The sequence below is a fragment of the Pholis gunnellus genome (assembly GCF_910591455.1).
Source record: "Pholis gunnellus genome assembly, chromosome: 4".
Lineage (NCBI taxonomy): Eukaryota > Metazoa > Chordata > Actinopteri > Perciformes > Pholidae > Pholis > Pholis gunnellus.
In genome coordinates, this window is record NC_136530.1 from 11,612,393 (window position 1) to 11,636,314 (window position 23,922).

The 23,922-nt window shown below is 39.6% G+C and overlaps 4 protein-coding genes across 4 annotated transcripts; all 4 read right to left on the bottom strand.

The window, feature by feature from the left end:
• Positions 1 to 732: 732 nt before the first annotated feature.
• Positions 733 to 4,092, bottom strand: LOC306694857 (5-hydroxytryptamine receptor 3A-like; the record flags this gene model as incomplete). The annotated part of the gene is made up of 6 exons (XM_079157897.1): positions 4,001 to 4,092; positions 3,347 to 3,516; positions 3,018 to 3,178; positions 2,077 to 2,287; positions 1,225 to 1,434; positions 733 to 1,049 (listed from the first exon to the last, which is right to left on the bottom strand). The coding sequence occupies exons 2-6, from the start codon at positions 3,513 to 3,515 to the stop codon at positions 733 to 735; spliced, it is 1,068 nt and encodes a 355-aa protein (XP_079014023.1). The 5' UTR covers position 3,516; positions 4,001 to 4,092.
• Positions 4,093 to 7,350: 3,258 nt separating this feature from the next.
• Positions 7,351 to 10,779, bottom strand: LOC306694585 (5-hydroxytryptamine receptor 3A; the record flags this gene model as incomplete). Its single annotated transcript, XM_079157492.1, has 9 exons — positions 7,351 to 7,568; positions 7,727 to 8,017; positions 8,316 to 8,526; positions 8,773 to 8,933; positions 9,224 to 9,393; positions 9,697 to 9,806; positions 9,918 to 9,962; positions 10,108 to 10,271; positions 10,725 to 10,779. 9 exons carry the CDS (start codon positions 10,777 to 10,779, stop codon positions 7,351 to 7,353), a joined length of 1,425 nt encoding a protein of 474 aa, XP_079013618.1.
• Positions 10,780 to 12,691: 1,912 nt separating this feature from the next.
• Positions 12,692 to 17,353, bottom strand: LOC306694858 (5-hydroxytryptamine receptor 3A-like; the record flags this gene model as incomplete). The annotated part of the gene is made up of 8 exons (XM_079157898.1): positions 12,692 to 12,978; positions 13,870 to 14,082; positions 14,228 to 14,438; positions 14,785 to 14,945; positions 15,670 to 15,839; positions 16,539 to 16,645; positions 17,163 to 17,207; positions 17,327 to 17,353. The coding sequence occupies 8 exons, from the start codon at positions 17,351 to 17,353 to the stop codon at positions 12,692 to 12,694; spliced, it is 1,221 nt and encodes a 406-aa protein (XP_079014024.1).
• A 2,036-nt stretch (positions 17,354 to 19,389) lies between these two features.
• On the bottom strand, positions 19,390 to 23,716 carry LOC306694859 (5-hydroxytryptamine receptor 3A-like; the record flags this gene model as incomplete). Its single annotated transcript, XM_079157899.1, has 9 exons — positions 19,390 to 19,622; positions 20,162 to 20,371; positions 20,517 to 20,727; positions 20,985 to 21,145; positions 21,393 to 21,562; positions 21,881 to 21,987; positions 22,394 to 22,438; positions 22,561 to 22,721; positions 23,665 to 23,716. 9 exons carry the CDS (start codon positions 23,714 to 23,716, stop codon positions 19,390 to 19,392), a joined length of 1,350 nt encoding a protein of 449 aa, XP_079014025.1.
• Between the last annotated feature and the right edge of the window lie 206 nt (positions 23,717 to 23,922).

Here is a 23,922-nt window from a genome sequence, read left to right on the forward strand (position 1 = left end):
CATCCTAATAAATCTATAGCTGTTTGGTGGTCTGTAAGTTGGGGATCCCAGGCCCAGGTTGACTATCTGGCCTCATGGTAAAGTCTGCTTCTGGTGTTTGTGACAATGAGTGGCCTTAACTTTGGATGAAGTGTTGATTTGGTGAATCCTTAACTCTTCATCGTCAGGTCACAATTTTCATTCATGACCAAATAACTGCTAAACTAATAAAGACGTTTCCATCAGACTCCGCTGTACTTGGTGTTGAGTGCTAACATGCTAAACTAAGATGGTGAAAATAACCTGTAAAACATCAGCATGTCAGCATTGCCATTATGAGCATGTTTGCATGCTGACCTTAGCGTTTTGCTCAAAGCACCAATGTATGGTAGCAGACTGGGTTTGGCAACTTTCATCACCATTTTCGGTTGAGTAAGTTTGACAAATTGCAGTCAATGTATGTGAAGAAATTAAGGCGTGTTTAAAGAAAACCCCATCTGTGTTAACTGCAAGATGGAATCATTTCAGCAATGCCACTGAGAGATGGCACAAGCAGGAGTTAAAAAAACGTTCAAATTCTTTGTAGTCACAACGTCAAATGATCTCAACAGCAGTTACTCTGATAAATACAACTCTACCAACGATTTCCAAGATCCAGTAAATCTCATTGTATTCCCTAACAAAGTTAATCAACGTGGGCCTCATCTCAGGCTACTGAATTTCCTCAATCACGCTTTCAACCCTCTAGTTAAATCATGCTGCGGTCGAGTTGTTCAGGATCCAGATGCATATGATGGTGATGAAACTGATAGCGATGAAGACGATGTACAAGCCAAACAGCAGACGGTCGATGACTGCCCCGACCATTTGCCATTCCTCCACGGTGGTGCTCCCTGTGAAGTGTTTGTCCGTCTGAAGGCGGATGGCCGAGAGATCTCTGCTTAGTTTCCTCAGTTCCTCCAGGGCCGGGTTCAGAGGGGTCGGTTGGGGTTTCGCTGGAGGTGTATCACCAGAGACACGCTGAAGATGAACTGCTGAGATGTTGGTGATGCTGGAATTCTGTGCTGCTTCTGTCAAAAACAAAAGAATATAATTTAACATAGTCATATAAATTATTGAATCCATTAAATGTCACCTGGGGCTTCAAAGGATTTCACCACCAACTCCCTGCAAACGGTGTCGAACTAAATCAATTGCCTTTCTCGTGCCTTTCATAGTTGATGCCAATGAATAATAATGATATACCTGTAGTATAGGGGTTGGAGAAAAAACTGGTTCGGTTGCTGTTTTTCTTTCGAGGGAGACAAACTACAACAGCTAGATATCGTAGCACGAGGACATCGATCCAGTGAGGCACCGCACTGTACTGTCTGGAGCTGTACTGGATATTCGTGACGCACAAGGTCTCCAACAGGCTGGCCACCATGAGAGCGAGACTGGTGGAGAAGAAAACGTCTGCAAGAAACAAAACCAACAAATACAGCGAGGATTCAGCACACTTCTTCATTAGGTACTGTATGTTTTACAAGCATGCCAGTAACCTTTTAAACGTCCTCAGTCATAAGGTTATGATCTTATTTGGGAAATATCCTGAGAGACCTAACGCATCTCCTTGTACATCATTCTTACAGGGTCTGGGTTTCTGATCATCTGCATGCAGGTGTTTCTTTAATACTGTAAGAACCAGACCATAACCAGAAAAGAGATTCTGGGCCTCAAATTAGATTCTAAATGGTTAACTTTTTTTTTGTCTCCATAGATTTTCAACACAGGGACACTGGACTCTTTGGGTAATACTCTCCTCCAATCACGAACATGCATTCGCCCACTGAAAATTTGCAATAACCGTAGCCGGCCAATCAAGACGTGACTATACAAATACGTGCGGAACCCACAGTATAAGACAGCACACACGCTTTCCTACATCCTTTTTTCCTCCTCAGCCAACAGAGACATCCAAATCCTAAACTGTGTGTGTGCATGCGGTAAACACAGCTCTTTGCTTTAAAAGCACATGTGCAGCAGTGAATTTCATGATCCTTTGACCTTATTATTATTTGGAATAAAGTAGGTCACAATATCAGAGGTGTCACTCACTGATGAGAGGTGTTGTATCCCCAGGGACAGGCAGCAGGTCGTTCATGATGAGCAGGAAGACGGAGTAGCCCAGGATGAGGGTCATCTTAAAGGAGGACCGGTCCACACTATCAGGAGGCAGCAGGAAGCTGAAGAGGTCCACTGTGATGAGGAAGCAGCTGGGGATCAGGAGGTTCACCACATAGAGGAGCGGCCGCCGTCTCAGAATGATCTTGGGAAGAGACACACGGGCACAACGCCTCAACATTTTAGTCACACTTTGAGCATTTATCTTCGTCTCTTTGGATGCCAAATGATTCACTTTAGGTTTCTTGTCTTATAGGATTTTTTTCTGAATTGCTGACATCTCTTAGAGTGATGTGCATGTCATTTTACAAATCACCACTGAATACTTGTTTGTATTAATTGTTAGTATAACTGTTATGATAGTTGGCAAACAACAAAACCATGTGTGGACAGACAGCCAGGCCACTCATCCTGGGCTCAGCAGGTTGAGGCTCTTTTCTATTGCATGCTACGCTATACCATCACTAATATTGTGTGCGCTACCATTTCAGATAATTCTGACAAGACACAAAATAAAAACAGACACACTAAATGTTTTGATTATTTAGATATTTCACTTTTTATCTACTGTCCCAAGTCAACTATTCAATTACAAGGGTTAAGGAAAGTGCAGGTTGTGTACAAAGAAGATAAAGTACGGAAAAATTCTGATTTATTTTTCAAATATATTCAAACGAGGAGCTTTATGTCCTCACACTTACAAAGCAAAGAGTTAAGAATTGTCGACGTATATATATATATATATCGCAAGCACAACGTAAAATGTATCCTAATCAGACCAAGGATAGTAATATGGGTTGCTGTTTTTCACTTCACAATTTGATGCGATTTGCAAACTGAAAAAACAATAAATATATTGCAAAAAAAGTGCTTACATAGTATATGATCTCAGAGTAGCTTCCCTCATCTAATAGCAGGGTATAAGGAGCTACACTGATACCTATGAGCTCCCACTCCCCGTTGGTCTCCAACACATCTTGGGACTCCTCCAGTATCTCTTCAGACGTGGTGCCTTGAATCATCCTTATGTCGTTAGCTTGAATAACACAATTAATTGCACATTCAAAAGGGCTTTTCAAAGCTGACATTGTCAAATGATGTGAATGTGGGACAACAGAAAAACTGAGGCTAAGTGTAACCTTGTGTCACACACACATTTATTGGCCAACACTTAAAGCATATATTTATATTTCAGCAGGCTTACCAAAGTGTAGATATGATCCAAAGGTCAGCGAGCAGTTTTGGATATCGAAGGGGAAAGTGTAGATTACTAATCGGCAGGAGCTGACCACTCGGACGGGCTTATCGTCATACACGTGACCTGTGTTGTATAAGTAGACGTAGGGAGTTTTGGGAGAGGTGTCCTCTTCCATGCTGAAATAGAAAAGAAAACTCTTTGGAATTAAGAATTAATAAATGAATCCAAGAGAGAAATACGTTGACAGCTTGCGGTTTTTATTGCCTGTCAATTTTTCAATATTTATTCATATTTGTATTAAGGAAACAGAAGCTGTCGGACGCATGCTGCAGTAAAATGAGAGGTTTTCTACGGTGCTGGTGCTGGGAAACACTACCACTTTAGTCCACAAAATCACAACACAAAATGAAAGTTCCTTGTACTGGCTTTAACTAAAATGAGTTGGTCTGTTTATACCAAAAAAAGTCATAGTTTTAGCTTTTTTTTAAAAAAAAGGGGCATTAAGTAGATTCCCTTAGACTCCATAGTACCAAACAACTCAAACACTGTATACCTGCATGGAGGTTTACCGATCAGGTTTACAACGTCAACGATTGATTTCTCTGATTTGGACAATAATATGAAAAAGCTCACAGGCTACTGAACAGCCTTTTAACTTACAACTCTGCGATATGGACATCTGGGACCCAAAGCTTTTCACGAGGGACAGAGACCACTGTAGCGCCACATTCCTCCTCATCCCAGCTCAGGTCCACAATATCCCACTCCTACAGTAAACAGAACAACACCGATGTGATGCACAGCTTAGAAAGTGCCATTCATTTCAGCTGTGTCACTACATAAAGTATGACGTTTCATCCAAAACACCCAATTTTAGGGCAAAAAAATACATGACATTTTTATTTAGTCACAAGCTAACTAACAATAACAAGTAAGTTAACTTCAGTTTAAGGTTAATTTAAGTCCAGTTTAGTCATTTCAAATAAGTCAACAAAATTCAACAGCAAATTTCTTTGGCGCCCTCCAGTGGGAATATAAAAAGACGCACCTCCTACCGCTGGAATTAGCTTATTTTTCTACAAACAAAAACGAATGCAATTCTCATAATTTTAAAGATGATGTATTCACGTAAATCTGCACATAGTGGATTTACGTGGACAAAGACCTTTAGTTAGTCTTCTGAGAACTTACTATAACTTGCCATAAGACTGTTGTCATCGTTTGGGATCTTTCATCCTGTGGATGAAACACATGTTTTGAATACATTTGAGTAATACAGATTAATTATGAATTTGAATTAATGACTATGAACAAGTCTGTGTAGACTCACCACTCCTAGAATTCCCACCACAGTGATACCAACGGTTAGGTTAATTGGACTTGAAAAGCTTTTCACAGGTCGCAGTAGTTTTTTAGGGAATAAATTCTGCTCAAATGCAGCAAACAAAGATTCAGGAGTTGGGCTTGTGCAATTCAATGTTGCTACAAAACCTGGATGTGAAGAGAAAGTAGAAAACAAAAGTTGTGAAATAACTCATGTAGGGCCACATGGAAGTATGTAAGTAAGTCCCATTTTTTGTATGTTTACAGAGGCACTACGGATCTTTATCTGCTGTACAGCAGGGAAGTCAAGATTGGCTGTGGTTACAATAGCTTTTTAACCCTGGTATCTTGAGATCACAAGTGAATTATCATGTTGTTTTCTCGTGATAACAAGCTAATTATCATGAAAAAACTAAATCTTTAATGCAAGATAAATGCCCAAAGCCCAGAGTGGGTGCATTTGATTGTTCGTGGCTGGATGGTATTTTCAGGGCACATCCAGAAACACGGCTTCAGGATAAGCAATCATGGCCACCACATAGACTCATCTCGCCTTCTTAAAATGGATTATAACATGATAATTAAGACATGACCCAGAGATAATGGGATCAAATTGAATTACTAAAAACACAGATTTAAGGGCTTCAGTCACTAAACTGCCTCTGAATACATCTGAACACTTGGATACCTTTAGTCACATTTGTATGTCTGTCTGACACTGACGGGGCTCATAATTATTAATAATTATGAGCCCCGTCAGTGTCAGACAGACTTGAGAGAGTTTTTTCCCCCACAATCTGACAACACACATGTTGTTCTCATTAATGGTTTATAACGGTTTACATTACTCTCTTAACTTTTACTTTCTTTTAACTTGTCTTGTTTTGTGTTGTCTGTCTGTAACTATGTGTCTCTGATGCTGCTGCCGGTCTTGGCCAGGTCTCTCTTGAAAAAGAGATTTTTAATCTCAATGGGACTCTCCTGGTTAAATAAAGGTTAAAAAAAAAAAAAAAAAAAAAAAAAAAAACTGGTCTGAGTCTATAAGCCTATAAGTATATGACAAATTAATTACGGATTACCTTTGCAGCATCTCTTTGTCCCTCATTTCCTGTCATCTCACTACTCTCAATAAGAAAGCCATAAACATATTTAATAAGATATATTTATTTAGAATTTTAATTTAATTGATAACGGTTGCTTTATTGACTAGATAGGTAGCACTGTTGTTTACGTCAGAATTATGCCTGATTCCCCGATTTTTTTTTGGAAAATAAAAGCTGGAAATATAAAATGAATGTTTTATACAGTTGATGACTGAAATAGTATTTATTAATGTGCCATATATAGCCGTTATAAACTAATTTAGTCAACTGTGTATTATATATTTTAAGGAAACCAACAAATAATATTAGTTTTCTTGTGTTTCATGTTTCATGAACATCAAACCAGACGGTACATTTGAAATAAATCTTTGTCATTATTATGTGTTTGAATGAGGTTCCCACTGTACAGGACCAGAAGTAACTGATGTACCCCTGTAACTGCAAACTTACAACTGTTCAGCTTTTATCTTTTTTGCATACTTTGTGGATAGTCAAATTGTCTTACCGTGAAGCAGCATGAAACAGATGAAGATGAGCTCCGTGGGCTTCACATCTGTCATTTTCAGTCTCAGTTAAGCCTTTATCACTTTTATTAAGTGCCTCAGATTATGAAACAAAAACAGTCAGCAGTCTCCTCCATGAGATTGAGATGATCTGCCAGAGCAACATCTATTTATGTATAATCAAAAATGAAATGTGTAACCTCCTCCAGAGGCTAATATTGACTCTAGAGTACAGTTAACTGCAGCACGCTAACTATAATCCTTTGGGGTATACCCAGTTGCTTGCAGAGAACCACTTATTTGATTGCTGTGTTTGCATAATCAATGTTTGGATAGTACAACAGGTTTCTGAATCATCTTCATTTGGATTTATATTAGTTTGCATTATATTCGTGTCGGTTGAAGCACAACAGTATGCACTTGGCTGGTGGCTGTGCCAGTTTGCCTCTAGGCTGTTTCAACAGAAAGGCATTGCTCGTCAACATTTTGGGTACATGTCAATTTCCCGTCAGTTTATGTCATTCACATCGACAACAAGAAACACAAAAAAAGTAAGAATGTTCATTATGTCACAGAACTCACATTGGTGCCGACATTGAGATGAAAGGCACCGCCGGCTCCTCTTTTATGACTTGCCATTCTGACAGGTTATGACCCGGCGTGTCAGAATCATCAGTAATTTGTATATTTCCTCAGAAAGCGTATACTTTTTTTCATTTATTTGAGCTAAATGCAGCCGCTGGACAGAGCCATGATCTGTTTGGAGCCCAATAACAAGGAAAACAGATATGCACATTTAGATAAAAAGATATCGCTCAATATCACATAACGTGTTGTTTTTATATTTGTGTGGAAGCATTTTCAGTCAAAGGTGAAACAATACAGATATGAAAGATTATAGTGGGCCTTGCCATGTCTGCTTCATTCACTTTAATAGAATGCACCCTTTAAGAAGGAGCTGAATAACTGCAGGACACAAAACTAAGCAGTACTGCAAAATGAAATACAGAAAACCAACATTACAGAAAGAATAACTGATAAAGGTTGGCCAAGGCTCTGTTTTGCCTTCTAGTTATACAGATTAGGACTGGCTGATCCAGATGCACCACATGGAGATGATGACCAGCGCGTAACAGGAGATGAGCATCAGATAGATGCGGAAGAGCAGGAAGTCCAGGACGTATCCTACGTGGCACCACTGGTCCAGCAGCTCGCTCTCCTTGTGCATTGAGGTGAGGTGGGCATGAAGGTCTCCCAGGTATTGACAGATCTGTTGCAGTTCAGGCAGAGCAGCTGCACCTGGTGATAGGAGGGATCACAGTTTTCAGCGATTGTGTTGCTGCCTGAAGTTAAGGTTCAACAACCATAACTTGTTAACCTTAAGATGACTGTGATTCACTGTTGTAAGCAGCTCCAGTTGGCAAAAGTAATGGCACAGTAGTAGTGAGTTTGATTACCTCTGCTGCTGGTTGGGTCCTGGGCAGGTGTCTGGCTGGCTGGTTGGATGATCCACAACCCCGAATCGACATTTGGTATTTCCGGTTCATCCTTCTGCGGCGTAGTGGGGGGCTGGACGTCCTCCGGCCATCGGTAACAGATGAGGTTGGCTATGTGTTTGAGCACGACCACCCTCACCCAGTTTGGAACCTCTTTATATTTCATGGAGTTGTGGTGGAGGACATTGGTAATGATGACCGTCTCCAACAGGCTGATGACCATGAGGGCCAGACACACAGAGAAATAGATACCTAGATTGAAGGACAGATTGACAGATCGAAGGATACACATTAAAGGCACGTGTAAAACATCTTTCTGCAGCAGCAGAAGACAGCCAGAATACATCTGCAGAAAGTTGACAGAGCTGTTGGTCCGTTCCATTGACTCAGTGATTTCTTTTCATCCCTCTAAACTAAAGCAAAGAACCCTTTGATTGCATGCCTGTGTATTGACACAACAAGATTAAACAGGTTTGATGTATACGACTCTGTATGTCCTATGCAATTTATCTCCCACAATCATCCACATTTACATGTCAATGCCTCTGACCTATGATGGGCGTGCCGTTTGCTGTGCTGGGCAGCAGGTCGTTCATGATGAGCAGGAAGACGGTGTAGCCCAGGATGAGAGTCATCTTGAAGGAGGCGCGGTCAACGCTATGGGGGGGCAGGTAGAAGGACAGGATGTCGATGAGCATGAGGAAGGAGCTGGGGATCAGCAGATTGACCACGTAGAGCACCGGCCGCCGCTTTATGACCACCTATAGTGAACAAGAGTCATTTTGAAAAGTCTCATCACCTTTTACTGTGTGTAGGCCAACCTTCATGGAACATAAAATAACACAACAACATATATCATTTTAGACCTTTTTGCAGGAAACGCCTGCCTGAAGTGGCAACAACGCTATGAGAGCAGTGTGAGTGAGCCAAAACGGTAGCTTACGTTTTATTTACAGCTGTTATATTTGCTCACATGAGAGTAGTAAACTCAGTTAAACTCTCCTCACCCAGAAGGTGATAATGTCCCATTCGTCGATCCCAAACTGGAGGATGGAGGTCTCTCCCATTAGGTTCACCAGTTCCCACTCCCCACTGGCTTCCAGGTAACGCTTTGAGTTTCGAGACATCTCCTGAAAGGTCAAAGCTGGACTGAGCCTCACATCCCTTACTGTGAAAGTGAAAAACACAACGAGAGGGAAAACTAGTCAGACAGTTCGATAGCCCAGTCTAAATAAGTAAGTTAGCTAAATGTAATAACTAATTAATTACATAATGATTTATGTTTTTGTTCTCTTTTTACTTTTATATTTACTTTATTCCCAGCAAAAGACTCTAAAAGTGAAACAGATAGCAGTTGCATTTCCTGACCCACTAGTAGGTTTATGTTTTATTTGTCGAAGTGTAGCCAATGACTGGAGTACTTTTTGATTGCGTAAATGTTAAGAAGCCTCTTCTTACTAGTATGCATGTAGGAGCCAAATGTAAATGAGCAATTCTGCATGTCGAAAGGAAAACTGAAGATCTCCAGGTTGCAGGCTGAGACGAGCCGAAGCATCCTGTCCCAGCGGATGTGACCTGTGTGGTTGACGTAGACGTAAGGGCACGCTTGGGAAACATCGTCATCCACACTGGGAGGGTTGTAGGAGTCCAGGCAGTAAAATAAATAAATAGAAACAGATTAAAGTTTCGGGTATTTAAGTGAGTCCCAAAGGGAAACAAAAATATGAATTAAAATCACTTTCACAACTTTTCGGCTCTCTCAGCTTCGCATACTGTATTGTCAGACATGTTTTGTGTGTATGTGTGTGTGTGGTCGGTCCTGGACATCTGTATCCGTACTAACTACTTTGTAATGAGTTGTTTAGTTAGTGTGTACTATAATGTCAGTGATCCATACAAAATATGAAAAAGCAACCAACTGGATAACTTACAACTCATAAACTATGATGTCTGGAGACCAGAGCTTCTCCACAGGGAGAGAAATCCTGGTGACGCCGTCACACTCATCAGGGTCCCAAACCAGGAACTCATGGTGCCAGTACTGCAGTGAATTAATCAGATATCTGTGTTTACATACAATCTCTGCACGTGATGATGAATCAGATCACATTACATTTATTGAAAGTGTATTATGTCTTTCCATGCAACGTACCTGCCTCAGCCACAAGAAAGTAGTGAGTATTTGTGTTTTCTCATTCTGAAATACAGTAGGCAACAGGTTAACCTCATGTGAAGCTGATCGCCTGATATATAAATATATGTCTGCTATTCCCTCAAAACGTCTTTAATCCGGTTTTTGATGCTCTTAGTATTTTTCTTAGATCGCCAACTGACAAACTCACCACCCCCAGAACAGCATACAGGGTGAAGGAGATGTTCGCTATGGTGGGATTGCTGAGGTTCACTGCTGGCCTGAAGGGTTTTAGGTCAAACACAGCCTGCATGGACTCATAGGTTGGACCACTGTGGCCTTCTTTACAGGACAGTTTACTGCAACATAGAGACACTGACCCGGACCAGAAAGTTAGTTTTGAATTATCATTGTATCAATATCCTAACATTACTTTGCGTAATGATGATTGTCGGACAAATGCGTTCACAATGACATCCTTTAATTACTAGAAGATGTTCTTCAATCATAATGTAACGACTCAAATTTGTGAAACCATTCTTATATAATGTGAAATAAAGTGGAAAAATAAATGACACATTAATGTTTTGTCTCCATTTATACATTCTCATATGCAAACAATTCAAATTTGTCCATGCAGAACAGTAGAGATGGGATCATTTAAACTTGAAACAGGCAGGATCAACTTTCAAATATTATTACTTTAATAATAACAGTATTGCTTGTTATTCACTGAAAGAGGAACGTTTAAGTTTCAGAGCTAAACATGAGTCAGTCTGTAAAATAAAACGCGAAACAATCAAGTAGGGAATAAAAGGTTATCGTTACCTGACATTAAGAGTAAACCTGAGATGATGCTGATCCTCCTCTGAGACGGACTCATGCTCGGTGTTTCTGATGGACTAACTGTCCTCCACAACCAACGATGTAAGAAGGTGTAAAGCAAAGAGAGCTCCGACTGGCAGGGTAAATGCACAGACACTTGTTTTTGCCACTTAGCAGGACATTGAAATGACTAACATTAATTCTCTGGAGACTTAACCACAACCACTACATGCTTAACCGTAGCCCAAAACAAAAACCATTACCTTAAACGAAAAAACCCCCCAAAAAGATAAATCACTGAAATTTGGTTTACTTTGTAGGAACCAGCTTTATACGTAAATGTTAAATGAGTCCCCATAACGTGAGTATTGTAAGTACTCACGGGCACACACTAATGCGATCACATGCGGACAATACCTCTTCAAACAAACACAGAACACGACTTCCAGGTGGGTATATATATATATATATATATATATATATACATATTTAGTTGCCCCAGTAACTTTAAAAATTGTGGATACGTTTAAAAAACTCAAGTAAAATAAGTAATTTTCATATTGCAAATAAGTACACATGAGGATGATTCAATTATATAAATATATAAATGAACAGTAAAGAAAAACACACAAAATGTTGGTATGTGCAGATGGATCATAAACATCCAGCACACAACTTGTTGTTCCACACCTCCGGTAAGCACTCAACCATTTTATTTTTCAACACCTCCACCGATGGGAGTTACAATCTGTTCCCTTCTCCGGCCGCTGTGGTGTCGAACCACGTGCCTATTTTAGTTTTATGCTATTTTAGAATCCTGTGACTTAGTAATCATCAGCCGACATGCTTTCACAAAGTCGGCCTCAGTTCTGCTTTTCCCATCCTGCCTCTCTTTCCCTCCGATCAGTCGCATTCTCACTCCCACCTGTCCCGGTCACATGACTCTCTTATTCACCTGCTCACCTGTTGCCGCTCATTCCCTGCCAGTCAATGAACCTGTACCTGATTCTGAGTCCTCCTCCCTCTGTTGCCAGATGTCACATATAGTATTTATTACTTGGCGTTAAACTGGGCTATGCGTAGCTAAACAGATCCTTGTATGAGATTTAAAGGGAATACACAACATTTCTGGGTGCGTTTGAAGCATTTAAGAGTCACTAATCACAAAAGTGTGAAACGTATAGTGGGCGAGTGTGAGATCGACAAGCAGATTGATGTAGTGCCGGCAGTAATGTGGCTGTTGTACCGTATTGATGTGGTGAAGATGGAGATGAGCCTGAAATCAAAGCTCTCAATTTACCAGTCAATCTACGTTCCAACCCTCACCTACGGTCACAAGCTTTGGGTAGTGAGAAAAGAGGGAGCTCCGAGTGGTGATGAAAGAAACCAGTTGAGGTGGTTCAGGACTCTGATAAGGATGCGTTTCCTGCGCACCTTCCTTTGGAAGTTCTCCCATTTACTGGTACCTTGTTAATATTTGAACATATCCAGTTGAAGAATCTTGATTCGTTTCTATGTCTGAGGGTAGTACGTTGAGTTATTTTTCTTGGCTGTCTGTCAATCAGTCAAGCAATCAAGCAATCAAGCAATCGTAAGCAATGGATGACAAAATCCACTGCCCTCATTGCTTATATGCCTAATGCATGATGACAGCAGGAGAATTGTCCATCTTATTTTAAATCAATAAATGCTAATATTTAAAAATAGTTCGTAAACTAAACCTGCAAAGAACAACAAGACGGCCATTCTGACTTAACAACACAAGATGCACCTCCAGATTGAACTGGACCGAATTGGGGCGGGGGAGTTATTTCTGAGGCAAATTTCTACATTTCATTTTGTTTCTTCTGCAGTAAAAAGTTAAAATTTGAATCCAGAAATACCACATGTTGTTATTATTTTCTAACTGTAAGCTGCAAACCGATCAAACTTTTGCTGATGGTCAATATAATTGTGTGATTATTGTGTGATTACACTCCCATCACGTTACTCCAGATGCATATGATGGTGATGAAGCTGGCGGAGATGAAGACAATGTACACGCCGAACAGCAGACGGTCAATGACTGTCCCGACCATTTGCCATTCATTCGAGCTTTTGCTCCCCTGGAAGTGTTTCTCCATCTGGAGGCGGATGGCGGTGAGATCTCTGCTCAGCCTCCTCAGTTCGTCCAGGGTCGGGTCCAGAGGGGGTTTCACTGCAGGTGTATCACCAGAGTCGCTCTGAAGATCTCTTGTAGAAATAATGATGGTATTTACTAAAAAAAAGAAAAAAAGAGCAAATTAATAGTGTGATGGTGTGTCACATTGTTTTTTGTTTTTTTTTGGTTAAAGCCAGGTACTGGTAATGCTAAATAAATAAAATACAAATAAATATTAAATCACCAACTAGACATCCTGCCTTAAAATGGAGCAAGAAATAAAAGTAAATGATCTAAGTTCATTATATGATATGTAATAGCAAATGTAAAATTGGCTGAAAAATATGGGTTTAAATTGAGCAGTTGATTCAAAGACATTCCCTATACTACTATCAAGCAATGACCCTCTTATGTATTGTTGCTGTGCCTGTCAAGAAGTCCAATTCATTACTGAACTGCAGCACAACAATTATAATGGTGGTAGATTTACATTCAAAGCATTCTAAAACAATGGGTCTTCAAACTGAAGCAGACCTCTCATTTCTAGATGAGAGTGAATTCTGCAGCTGCAGCTGTCAGCTAATACTGACTTTGAAACTCCTGGGTCCAGATTCTTAAAACTCTGTGTGGATTCACAATTAAATTAAATTACAAGTATTTTCAGAATGCTATGCAGCTTTTGAAGATAATAATTAAATCAGTGAAATTGGCATACAACCTAAAAACAAGGTTACCCATCTCGCAACTTGTATTAAATTCCTTTATCATCATATCACCCGGTTATCTCAGCTAAAGTCGTGTGCACACCTGGTCTGAAGTATGTGTGAGGTACGCACATTCACACCGACCATTCTTTTCCCATTCCTTTATATTTAACAGTTAGTGTGTGGGAAAAGAAGTGCGTAGTTACACATCATTTAAACACACCTGGAGTTGGTTGAAAAAACCATCTCCAGCTAACTGTCAATGTTCACAAATGATTTATATTCAAACAATACCAAACTATACCTGTCGCAGGTGGATGAAGGGAGACTGTGATGCGGTTGCTCTTCTTCTTCTTCGGAGGGAGACAAACGACAACAGCTAGATATCGTAACACAACGACACTGATCCAGTGAGGCACCGCACTGTACTGTCTGGAGCTGTACTGGATATTAGTGATGAGCACGGTCTCCAACAGGCTGGCCACCATCAGAGCGAGACTGATGCAGAAGAAAACATCTGCAGGAAACAAAAAAAAAGGAATGGTTAAGAAATAAAGAGATATTTGTCCTGCAAACTTTATTCATCAAGGATGGGCAACTGATTAACATTTAAAATGTCGAACTTGATATTTAAATCTGCTTATATCAGAGGTATCACTCACTGATAAGAGGTGTTGTCTCCCCAGTGACAGGCAGCAGGTCGTTCATGATGATCAGGAAGACGGTGTAGCCCAGGATGAGGGTCATCTTAAAGGAGGACCGGTCCACACTATCAGGAGGCAGCATGAAGCTGAAGAGGTCCACTGTGATGAGGAAGCAGCTGGGGATCAGCAGGTTCACCACATAGAGGGTTGGCCTACGTCTCAGAATGATCTTAGGATGAGACACAAGTACAAAGCCTGAAGGTTTTAGTGAGACTTTACAATATCGTCTTTATACCATTTTTAAATGAGACTGTAGCCAAGAATATTGACCTCATCCTCCAGTCCACATACAACTTCTTCTATCATAATTTCTTATGTTTTGGTGTCCCCTTAGATCTTTGGCATTCCCCAGAGATCCATCATAGGTCAGCCTTTGTTCTCTGTTTGCATGCTTTCATTATGGCAGGTGATCCACAAAAACAATATCCTCTATTTGTATGATGAACAATGATGTTCAAGAGAAGAATATATATTGTGTGACCACAGAGTAAAATAAAATTGCAAAAATAGCTTACATAGTATTTGACCTCCGAGTAGCTTCCATCATCTATCTCCAGGGTAGTTTGAGCTGCTTCGATATCAAAAAGCTCCCACTCCCCTTCTGTCTGTATCACTTGTCTGGACTCCTCCAGGACCTCTGCAACTGTGATGCTTTGAATCACTTTGATCTCTCCAGCTGGAATAAAATGTAAGGAAAGTTTTGGGTGCTTTTCAATATGCTATGATAACTTATGCGTACTTGCATCCTCGATTTAGACGAAAATCGTCCCCTCTTTGCCGTCGGGGAGGATCTTCCAATCCTCCAATGCACCTCTAGGAGACAAGGGGGGAAAGAGAGCGGAGAGCTGAGAGCGGAGAAACACTAGTGATTCCTTTGTAGAAGTCCTTTCGGCACCCGCAACACAAAAGAGGTGAGACACACAGCTGATATTGTAGCGGGTTTGACTCTCTGAGCTTTTTTTCGTTGACTACAATGATACAGACTATAACACGCAATCTCGCAGAAGGTAAAGCTGGCGTTTTTCTCAATCACTGACATCCGAACATTGTTTTCACAATATGCCATGTTGTGAATTGAATTAATAGTAAATATATAAGTTGTCATGAACAAAGGTATGACTCATCTGACAGAGATGATAAAATACAGCAGTATAACAAAACAATGGACAGATGCTGTCTCTTTAAAATGACAGCTCCCAAGGTTGTCTCATTTTGTTATGTGCCTTTTGCCTCGACTCCTCTCTCCTTGCGTCTCTTCCTTTCCTCAAATGCTCGCATCTCTATTGGGCAGGACAAAGAAGCGAGGAGAGGAGGCGAGGAAAGGAATCAAGGACACAAACATTAGCATATTGAAAAGCACCCTTTCTGTTGTTGTTGTTGTTGATTTTACGCAGGCTTACCAAAGTGTAGATATGATCCAAAGGTCAGCGTGCAGTTTTGGATATCGAAGGGGAAAGTGTAGATGACTAATTGGCAGGAGCTGACCACCCGGATGGGCTTATCGTCATACACATGACCTGTGTTGTATAAGTAGACGTAGGGAGTTTGGGGAGAGGTGTCCTCGTCCATGCTGGAAAAAAATAAAATAGAAAAACCTTTTAATTGCATGTACTTTAAAAGATAGGGTTCATGTTTCACCTAGCTGACTCTTTTCCTTGGTTTGTATTACTAATAAGTAATTAAACCACCAAATATTTAAACCTGGGCACAGCTCTTGTTTTTGCTGTTTGCAATATTTCTAAAGATGGTGGCATCATAATCAAAAGAAGCATAAACGTGTTGGGATCTGGCAGGAGCGTGTTTGTTATCAGCAAGTATGAGAGCTAAATTATTGACATTAATAAATTATTACTATCAATAAGATTATTAACAAATATTAATAATAGCGGGGCACCACTCTGAGATCAGGGACCAATAACCAAACTATGAATTAAGTCTCAAAATTAAAAAGAAAAATGGCGGCCTTCTCTTCCTCTCAAAAATACGGGGATTCTGTCTTCTGCAGGTTGAGGTTGGAGGAGTACAGAGCAAGTTCTGCGCTCCTCCATAGGGATCAAAAAAAGTTGATTGTTCGACCAGCGAATGTAGAACTATTCCTATGTTTTCTTAAAAGCAAACAACGTTGTTTTGCCCCCTCACATACGAATCGAATCGCGTGGGATGGCGTAGAGCTGTAAGTAGCGCTGATGTTTATTATTGATAGTGTTGTTCCTTTTGGATTCTAATGAATGAGTAATTTTACGGACTACTGAACATCCTTTTTACTTACAACTCTGCGATATGGACGTCTGGGATCCAAATGTTTTCTCGAGGGACAGAGACTCTTTTAGTTCCACATTCCTTCTCATCCCAGCTCAGTCCCTCGATTTCCCACTCCTACATTAAACACAACGACAATCATTTTAACTGTCTCACTACATACTTTGATTGAAAGGATACGTTTGGTGGTATTGTATGTATTTTTTGGTTTACAAATTCCTTGAAAAGACCACAAACAAAATTGTATGCATCCTACTAACAAATATTTTCTTTGTAGCCAAAGCCCCAAATAGTTTCCTCTCTGCCATAGAGAGACAAAATTAAAACGGAAGTTCCGGATTCTGTTATAGAGGTAATAACACAACATTGTGCCACTGTAGAACTATATTAGTCAATAACTTAGGAACAACAACTGACACTAAATTACTTCATTAGCAATCTGTTTTTTTCCTGTTCTAAGAGTTAAATGTGAGTTAAATCTGTTTTTTTTATATTAAACGTATTTATTCTGATAGCGGAGTTTAAAGCAATCACTCTCCTTCTGCTTTGTGCCAATTTATTTGTCATCGTTACATATATTAATTAATGCATTTAGTCTGCAAATTCATGTTTTGTCGGTGCTCTGTAAACTTACCAGGACTTGCCATAAGAATGTTGTCAAGGCCTGGGCTTTTTCATCCTGATGAGACATATTTAGGATTATTAATAATGAATACACTTCAGTTACAGTATACTTGGTTGAACAAGTTATGCATGTGTATGTGGAAGCATGAATAGATGGGCAGCTCATGGACTCACCACTCCTAAAATTCCCACCACAGTCATAGCGATGGATACGTTCATTATTGTTGAAAAGCTTTTTACAGGTCGCAGTAGTTTTCTAGGAAATAGTTCCCTCTCAAGTGCACCAAACAAGGATTCAGGAGTTGGGCTGGTGCAGTTCAATGCTGCAACAAAACCTGAGTTCAAAAAGAGAAATAAGATTTGTAAATTAATGAGATAGACCAAAAAAAAAGGTGTTTTTCTTTTATCTGTATTTGCTCAAAAGCAGATGTTTCTTTGTATGCTATACAGAATGGGGTAAGACTTCACAAACTGTTAAAAAAAGAAGCTTTATATCAGCTTCATGGTGCATACATTGATTCTTTTTCAAAACTTATATCCACACATATGGTATGCACCAGTGGCGGGCCGTCAGGGCCTGCAAAGCCTTCTCTGCTGGCCTGGACTTTTGACATATGTTGTATTGTCTCAGAATACATACTATGGGAACTCAGTGGTTTATGGTTTATGGAAAGCTGTTTATTTTTTCTGCAACACATCTTACTGGGTTTTAGTCTTTCTGATAAGATTTTAGTTTGTGATTTTACTTACATTCTTAAAACTTGAGATTGTTTTCCACTGCTTTTCCACAAACGTTAGAAGTTCATAATGTATTTATGAATGTGCCACAACCTTATACAACTCATATCCAGTCACACATACAATAGGTTTAAAATTCAAGGCGGCAATCATCATACTATAAAACTCTACTATGTATTTTTCAAATATTTGAGACAGTAGCTTTTCTCTTGCTCAGTGATGTCTCAATGCAGAGTGAGAAAATACATTTCTCGCTTGTTTTATTATGTATTATTTAGTAGATAACCAAAATAATTTCTTCCTTACCATGAAGCAGTGAAAAAACGATAAAGATGAGCCCGGCTGCCTTTACCTCTGTCATCTTGTTTGTGTCAGCTCATCCACCTACATAACAAACAAATGGTGTCTCTTGCTCTCAGTCAGCATAACTCGTCTTTCTCGTCTGAATTATTTGCATGCATGTCTTGTTTGTCCAAGCAACTGCGTCGCTAAATTTAAGTAACTAACTAATTGAGTCACTTCACGATATTGTTTAAATGTCAATTTCACTTGTTAAGTCAGTTTAATTTGGAAGTGTGCATGCAAGTATCTTAACCACACACCTCAGCATACAATGAAACTGAATAAGGACTTAAAGTTATTTGTACACATTAAATGGTTTGTTGAAACATGCAAATACTGGTTGCTTGACTACAAATGTTGAGCACATTAAAAAGAGTAGGGAAAGGTGGTTATAACTCAGTGTGTTGGTGGGATGTAACATATCACTTGCAACTAAAACATTCCAGCCAACCTCTATGCTAATATAAAATCATACATGGTTATATATGCACATTAGAAGATTATCCAAAACTGAAGCTCCGTTCTGCAATTCCTTAATTATGTTTTGATGTGATCTTGGATTTCTAAATCCGATGTGAAAAACATCAACGGCTTTTGCGCTCCGCAGCTGACTGCAAGTGTCGGTTGTTCGATTTCTACAACATGGCTTCAATCCACCACATCAGCATCAGCGTCTCCTTAATGTGCACATGCATGGCTCGATGCTTCTGAACAGGTGTGCACATTCTCTTATCAAGTTAGATTTTCATTCTTTTAAGTGGTGCACGCCAGCACAGCAGCAGTACAGTGAAGTCTTACTGCGTTTAAACACTTGCTGGAGGACCCAATGGAGCAGAATGGAAATGATGTGTGGGTGCCGCAGACTGAATGACGTCATATGGCTAATAAAGTCATTTAAAGATAAAGTTACACGTGGCTATATTTTCATAATTCCATATCTTCATATTCAATATATTAGCTAGGATACCTATAGAGCAGAAAAGACCAGCCAGTAATGTACATCAAAATATAGTTCTGTTGGATAGGTTCTCAGCACCGATGCTAAATTATGACAGACCGGAGTATTTATATACGTCTTTCATAACAAACAAACAAGAAATACTTCAACATGTTTCTATTATTTACAAATGATGCTGATGATCAATATAATTGTGAGATCAAACTATGTACACGTTATTCAAGATCCAGATGCATATGATGGTGATGAAGCTGGCGGAGATGAAGACAATGTACACGCCGAACAGCAGACGGTCAATGACTGTCCCGACCATTTGCCATTCATGCGAGCTTTTGCTCCCCTGGAAGTGTTTGTCCATCTGGAGGCGGATGGCCGTGAGATCTCTGCTCAGCCTCCTCAGTTCGTCCAGGGTCAGGTCCAGAGGGGGTTTCACTGGAAGTTTATCACCAGAGACGCTCTGAAGATCTCTTGTAGGAATGATGCTGGTATTCATTGCTAGATATGTAAAAAAAAAGAATTATATATATATAAGTATTATGTTTTTGTAGTAGTCTTCTTGGTTTATAATAGAGCTGCTGCATCAAGCACTGTTTCCATTTCATAGTTTTGTAGCTGGTGCACTTCTTATATTGTCTGGGTAAAACTGGAAGTAGTAGACATGAAAAGCTGTTTGGGTCACAGGGGCACCGTAAGGATGGCGCATGGGGAACCGAATGTCTTGTACCAAGCGGTTCAATACCAGTACACATTTTGTTACACCCCTAATATATATATATATACAGTACGTGTGTGTATTTATGTATGTATATGTGTATTTGTATGTAAAAACATATGTGTATATATATGTATGTACATACATATATATACACATATGTTTTACATTGTATTACATTGTAATGTATATATGTATGTATATATGTGTATATATATATATTGTTGTCGGTGCTCGGGTCCTAATAATGTTATTATACCTGTAGCAGGTGGATGAAGGGAGACTGTGATGCGGTTGCTCTTCTTCTTCGGAGGGAGACACACGACAACAGCTAGATATCGTAACACAACGACACTGATCCAGTGAGGCACCGCACTGTACTTGCTGGAGCTGTACTGGATATTAGTGATGAGCACGGTCTCCAACAGGCTGGCCACCATCAGAGCGAGACTGATGCAGAAGAAAACATCTGCAGGAAACGAAAAAAAAGGAATGGTTAAGAAATAAAGAGATATTTGTCCTGCAAACTTTATTCATCAAGGATGGGCAACTGATTAACATTTAAAATGTCGAACTTGATATTTAAATCTGCTTATATCAGAGGTGTCACTCACTGATGAGAGGTGTTGTCTCCCCAGTGACAGGCAGCAGGTCGTTCATGATGAGCAGGAAGACGGTGTAGCCCAGGATGAGGGTCATCTTAAAGGAGGACCGGTCCACACTATCAGGAGGCAGCAGGAAGCTGAAGAGGTCCACTGTGATGAGGAAGCAGCTGGGGATCAGCAGGTTCACCACATAGAGGAGCGGCCGCCGTCTCAGAATGATCTTGGGAAGAGAAACGATCAATCAATCAATGACTCAATCTGTGGCTGTTTTAAAAAATAAAAAGCTATTTAAATGTACATTGTTCCTGACCATTGAAAGGAAAGAAATACTGACAAAATGCAGACATTGTTTAGATAGTTCAGATATTCTACTCACAGTTTCTTCAAGGCATCGCAGCTGATTTAACAGTGATATTGAATTCCGATATCACGTGAATACCAAATACAGAATAAAATGAAATTGCATAAATAGCTTACATAGTATTTGACCTCCGAGTAGCTTCCAACATCTATCTCCAGGGTAGTTTCAGCTGCTTTGATATCAAAAAGCTCCCACTCCCCTTCTGTCTGTATCACTTGTCTGGACTCCTTCAGGACCTCTGCAGCTGTGGTGCTTTGAATCATTCGGATCTCTTCAGCTGGAATACAATTTGAGGAAAAATTGACCATATTAGCCACCCGGTCTGTGTGAAGTGTCGCTTGTGGTGCAAATGGGCAGAGCCTTGGGCCTGTGTCCAACTGTTCCCGATGAGGACAGAGTGTATGAGGCTGCACATGGATTGCTTTTTTGCCCTGGGATGAAATGCTTCCCAGCACTCTGCGAGCGCTTTTCGGCCCCCAAAAAAAAGATTTTGCTTTTGTTACTGTTTTTTTACGCAGACTTACCAAAGTGTAGATATGACCCAAAGGTCAGCGTGCAGTTTTGGATATCGAAGGGGAAAGTGTAGATGACTAATCGGCAGGAGCTGACCACTCGGACGGGCTTATCGTCATACACACGACCTGTGTTGTATAAGTAGACGTAGGGAGTTTGGGGGGAGGTGTCCTCGTCCATGCTGGAAAAAAAAAAAATAGAATAAAAACAACTTTTATTGGACATGCATACTTTAAAAGGACAGGGTTCATGTTCTACTCAGCTGACTCTTTTTCTTGGTTTCTGTAACTAATAATTGTTTAATCACTAAACATTATAAACTGGGCACAGTTCTTGATTCAGCCCTGTTCTAAAATGGTGGCAAATAGATCAAAACTAGCGTAAAAGATAAACCACTGTGCTGTACACAAAGCTGCACAAAAGTGCTATTGATGGTGATTCCTTTTGTTTTTTAATGAATTAACAATTTTACAGACTATTTAACATCCTTTCTACTTACAACTCTGCGATATGGACGTCTGGGACCCAAAGTTTTTCTCGGGGGACAGAGACTCTTTTAGTTCCACATTCCTTCTCATCCCAGCTCAGTCCCTCGATGTCCCACTCCTACATTAAACACAACGACACCTTTGTGATGTACAGCTTAGAACAACCACAGTCTGGTGATGTTTTTATTTATTTATTATTGTCAACAAATCCCACGGAAAGACTAAGATCAGCAATATACTCATAGTCGACTACTAACAAATATTTACAGCGTAACCAAAGTCTGAAACTTGTTCCCAAGCAGCAACCTCCGGTGCTGAGAAATGAAGCCAACAGGGAAGTGCCAAAAGCTGCAGTTCCTCAAATGGCCACCTGAGGCTGGATCCAAAAGTGAGTCAATCCCCATAGACTCCCATGTTAAAATCTCTGGTCTGGTCTCTGTAGCTCATTTTCCAATTCATGACAACTGTTTTTGTTTTAAAAAGATTTAATTTCTTCATGTTTGGTCGGTGCTTTGAAAACTTACCAGGACTTGCCATAAGAATGTTGTCAAGGACTGGGCTTGTTCATCCTAGGGATGAGACAAATTTATGATTATTAATAATGAATAAACTTCAGTTGCAATATACTTGGTTGAAAAAGTTATGCATGTGTATGTGAAAGCATGAATAGATGGGCAGCTCATGGACTCACCACTCCTAAAATTCCCAACACAGTCATATCAATAGATATGTTCAATGTATCTGAAAAGCTTTTTACAGGTCGCAGTAGTTTTCTGGAAAATAGTTCCTTCTCGAGTGCATCAAACAAGGATGCAGGAGTTGGGCTGGTGCAGTTCAATGCTGCAACAAAACCTGAGTTCAAAAAGAGAAATAAATACGGAATCTGAATTCACGAGAAAATAAATATGTATATATTTATTAAATGGATTGACAATTCTATAATAAATTATTTAATAACAAAAGTATTAGCAGGCCTAGCAACTTAAATAAATGAGAAAACATTAAAGGATATAATAATAATAATACATTATATAAAAAAGCAAGGAAATGCTCGAGCGTACTTCATAAATACAAATACATTTCATTATGTGCACAACATCGTCTGCCTCTCAGCGCAATTTCAAAAAGCAAATACTTTAAATTCTACATTTTACTGTAATGTTATTTTGAATTAAGTAAAAACGTTCAGCCTTCAGCTTCAATAACCCTTTTTGAATAATGTTTTTATTTTCATCATTTCTATTTTGCAATATATCCTTCCAGAATAAAGTGACGTTGAATAAACATTTTAAATTGATTTACGTTCAAGGTTATTCTTTTTATTTGTATTAACTCACTTATTTGTATGCTTTACAAAATGGGGAAAGACTACTTGTGTTTAATAAAATGCTTCATATCAACTTCACAGTACATGCATTGATCCATTTTCAACACCATCAGCCTCGCGTATGCCCACTTTAATGTGGTCTCTGTCCATGTACTTGCAAACCAGTAACATGCTGTTGCTCTTTGTGTTTAGTGCTTGTTGGTGAGTATTGGTATCCTAACACACTAAACTAAGATTCTAAACATGGTAAACGTCAGCATGCTAACATGCTGACATAAGCATTGAGCTCAAAGCACCATTGTACCTACATACAGCATGACAGAGCGGCATGGCTGTTCTCTCAGCTTTACTTTGTGAAAAGCTGTTTAATTTGTAATATAACACTTCCCACAGACTTTTAGGATGTCACACTTTTGGTTTAATTGCATTTGCTAATCTAGTAGATGGTCAATATTTTTTCTTCCTTACCTTGAATCAGTGAAAAACAGATGAAAATCAGCGGGGCTGTCATCTGTGTCATCTTGTCTGTGTCAGCTCAACTACTTCCATAACATGTCCCATCAATTTATAAGGACAACGTCAACCGGCTGAACAGTCGGTGTGTCTGGTTTCTCATTGGCTAAATTGAGTCTCAACTCACACCTTTTTCTTCTAAATGACTTGTGTCATGTCTTGTTTTTCAAAGTAAATACAACCAAAGCAGGATGTCTGCTGATGATGTTTTGA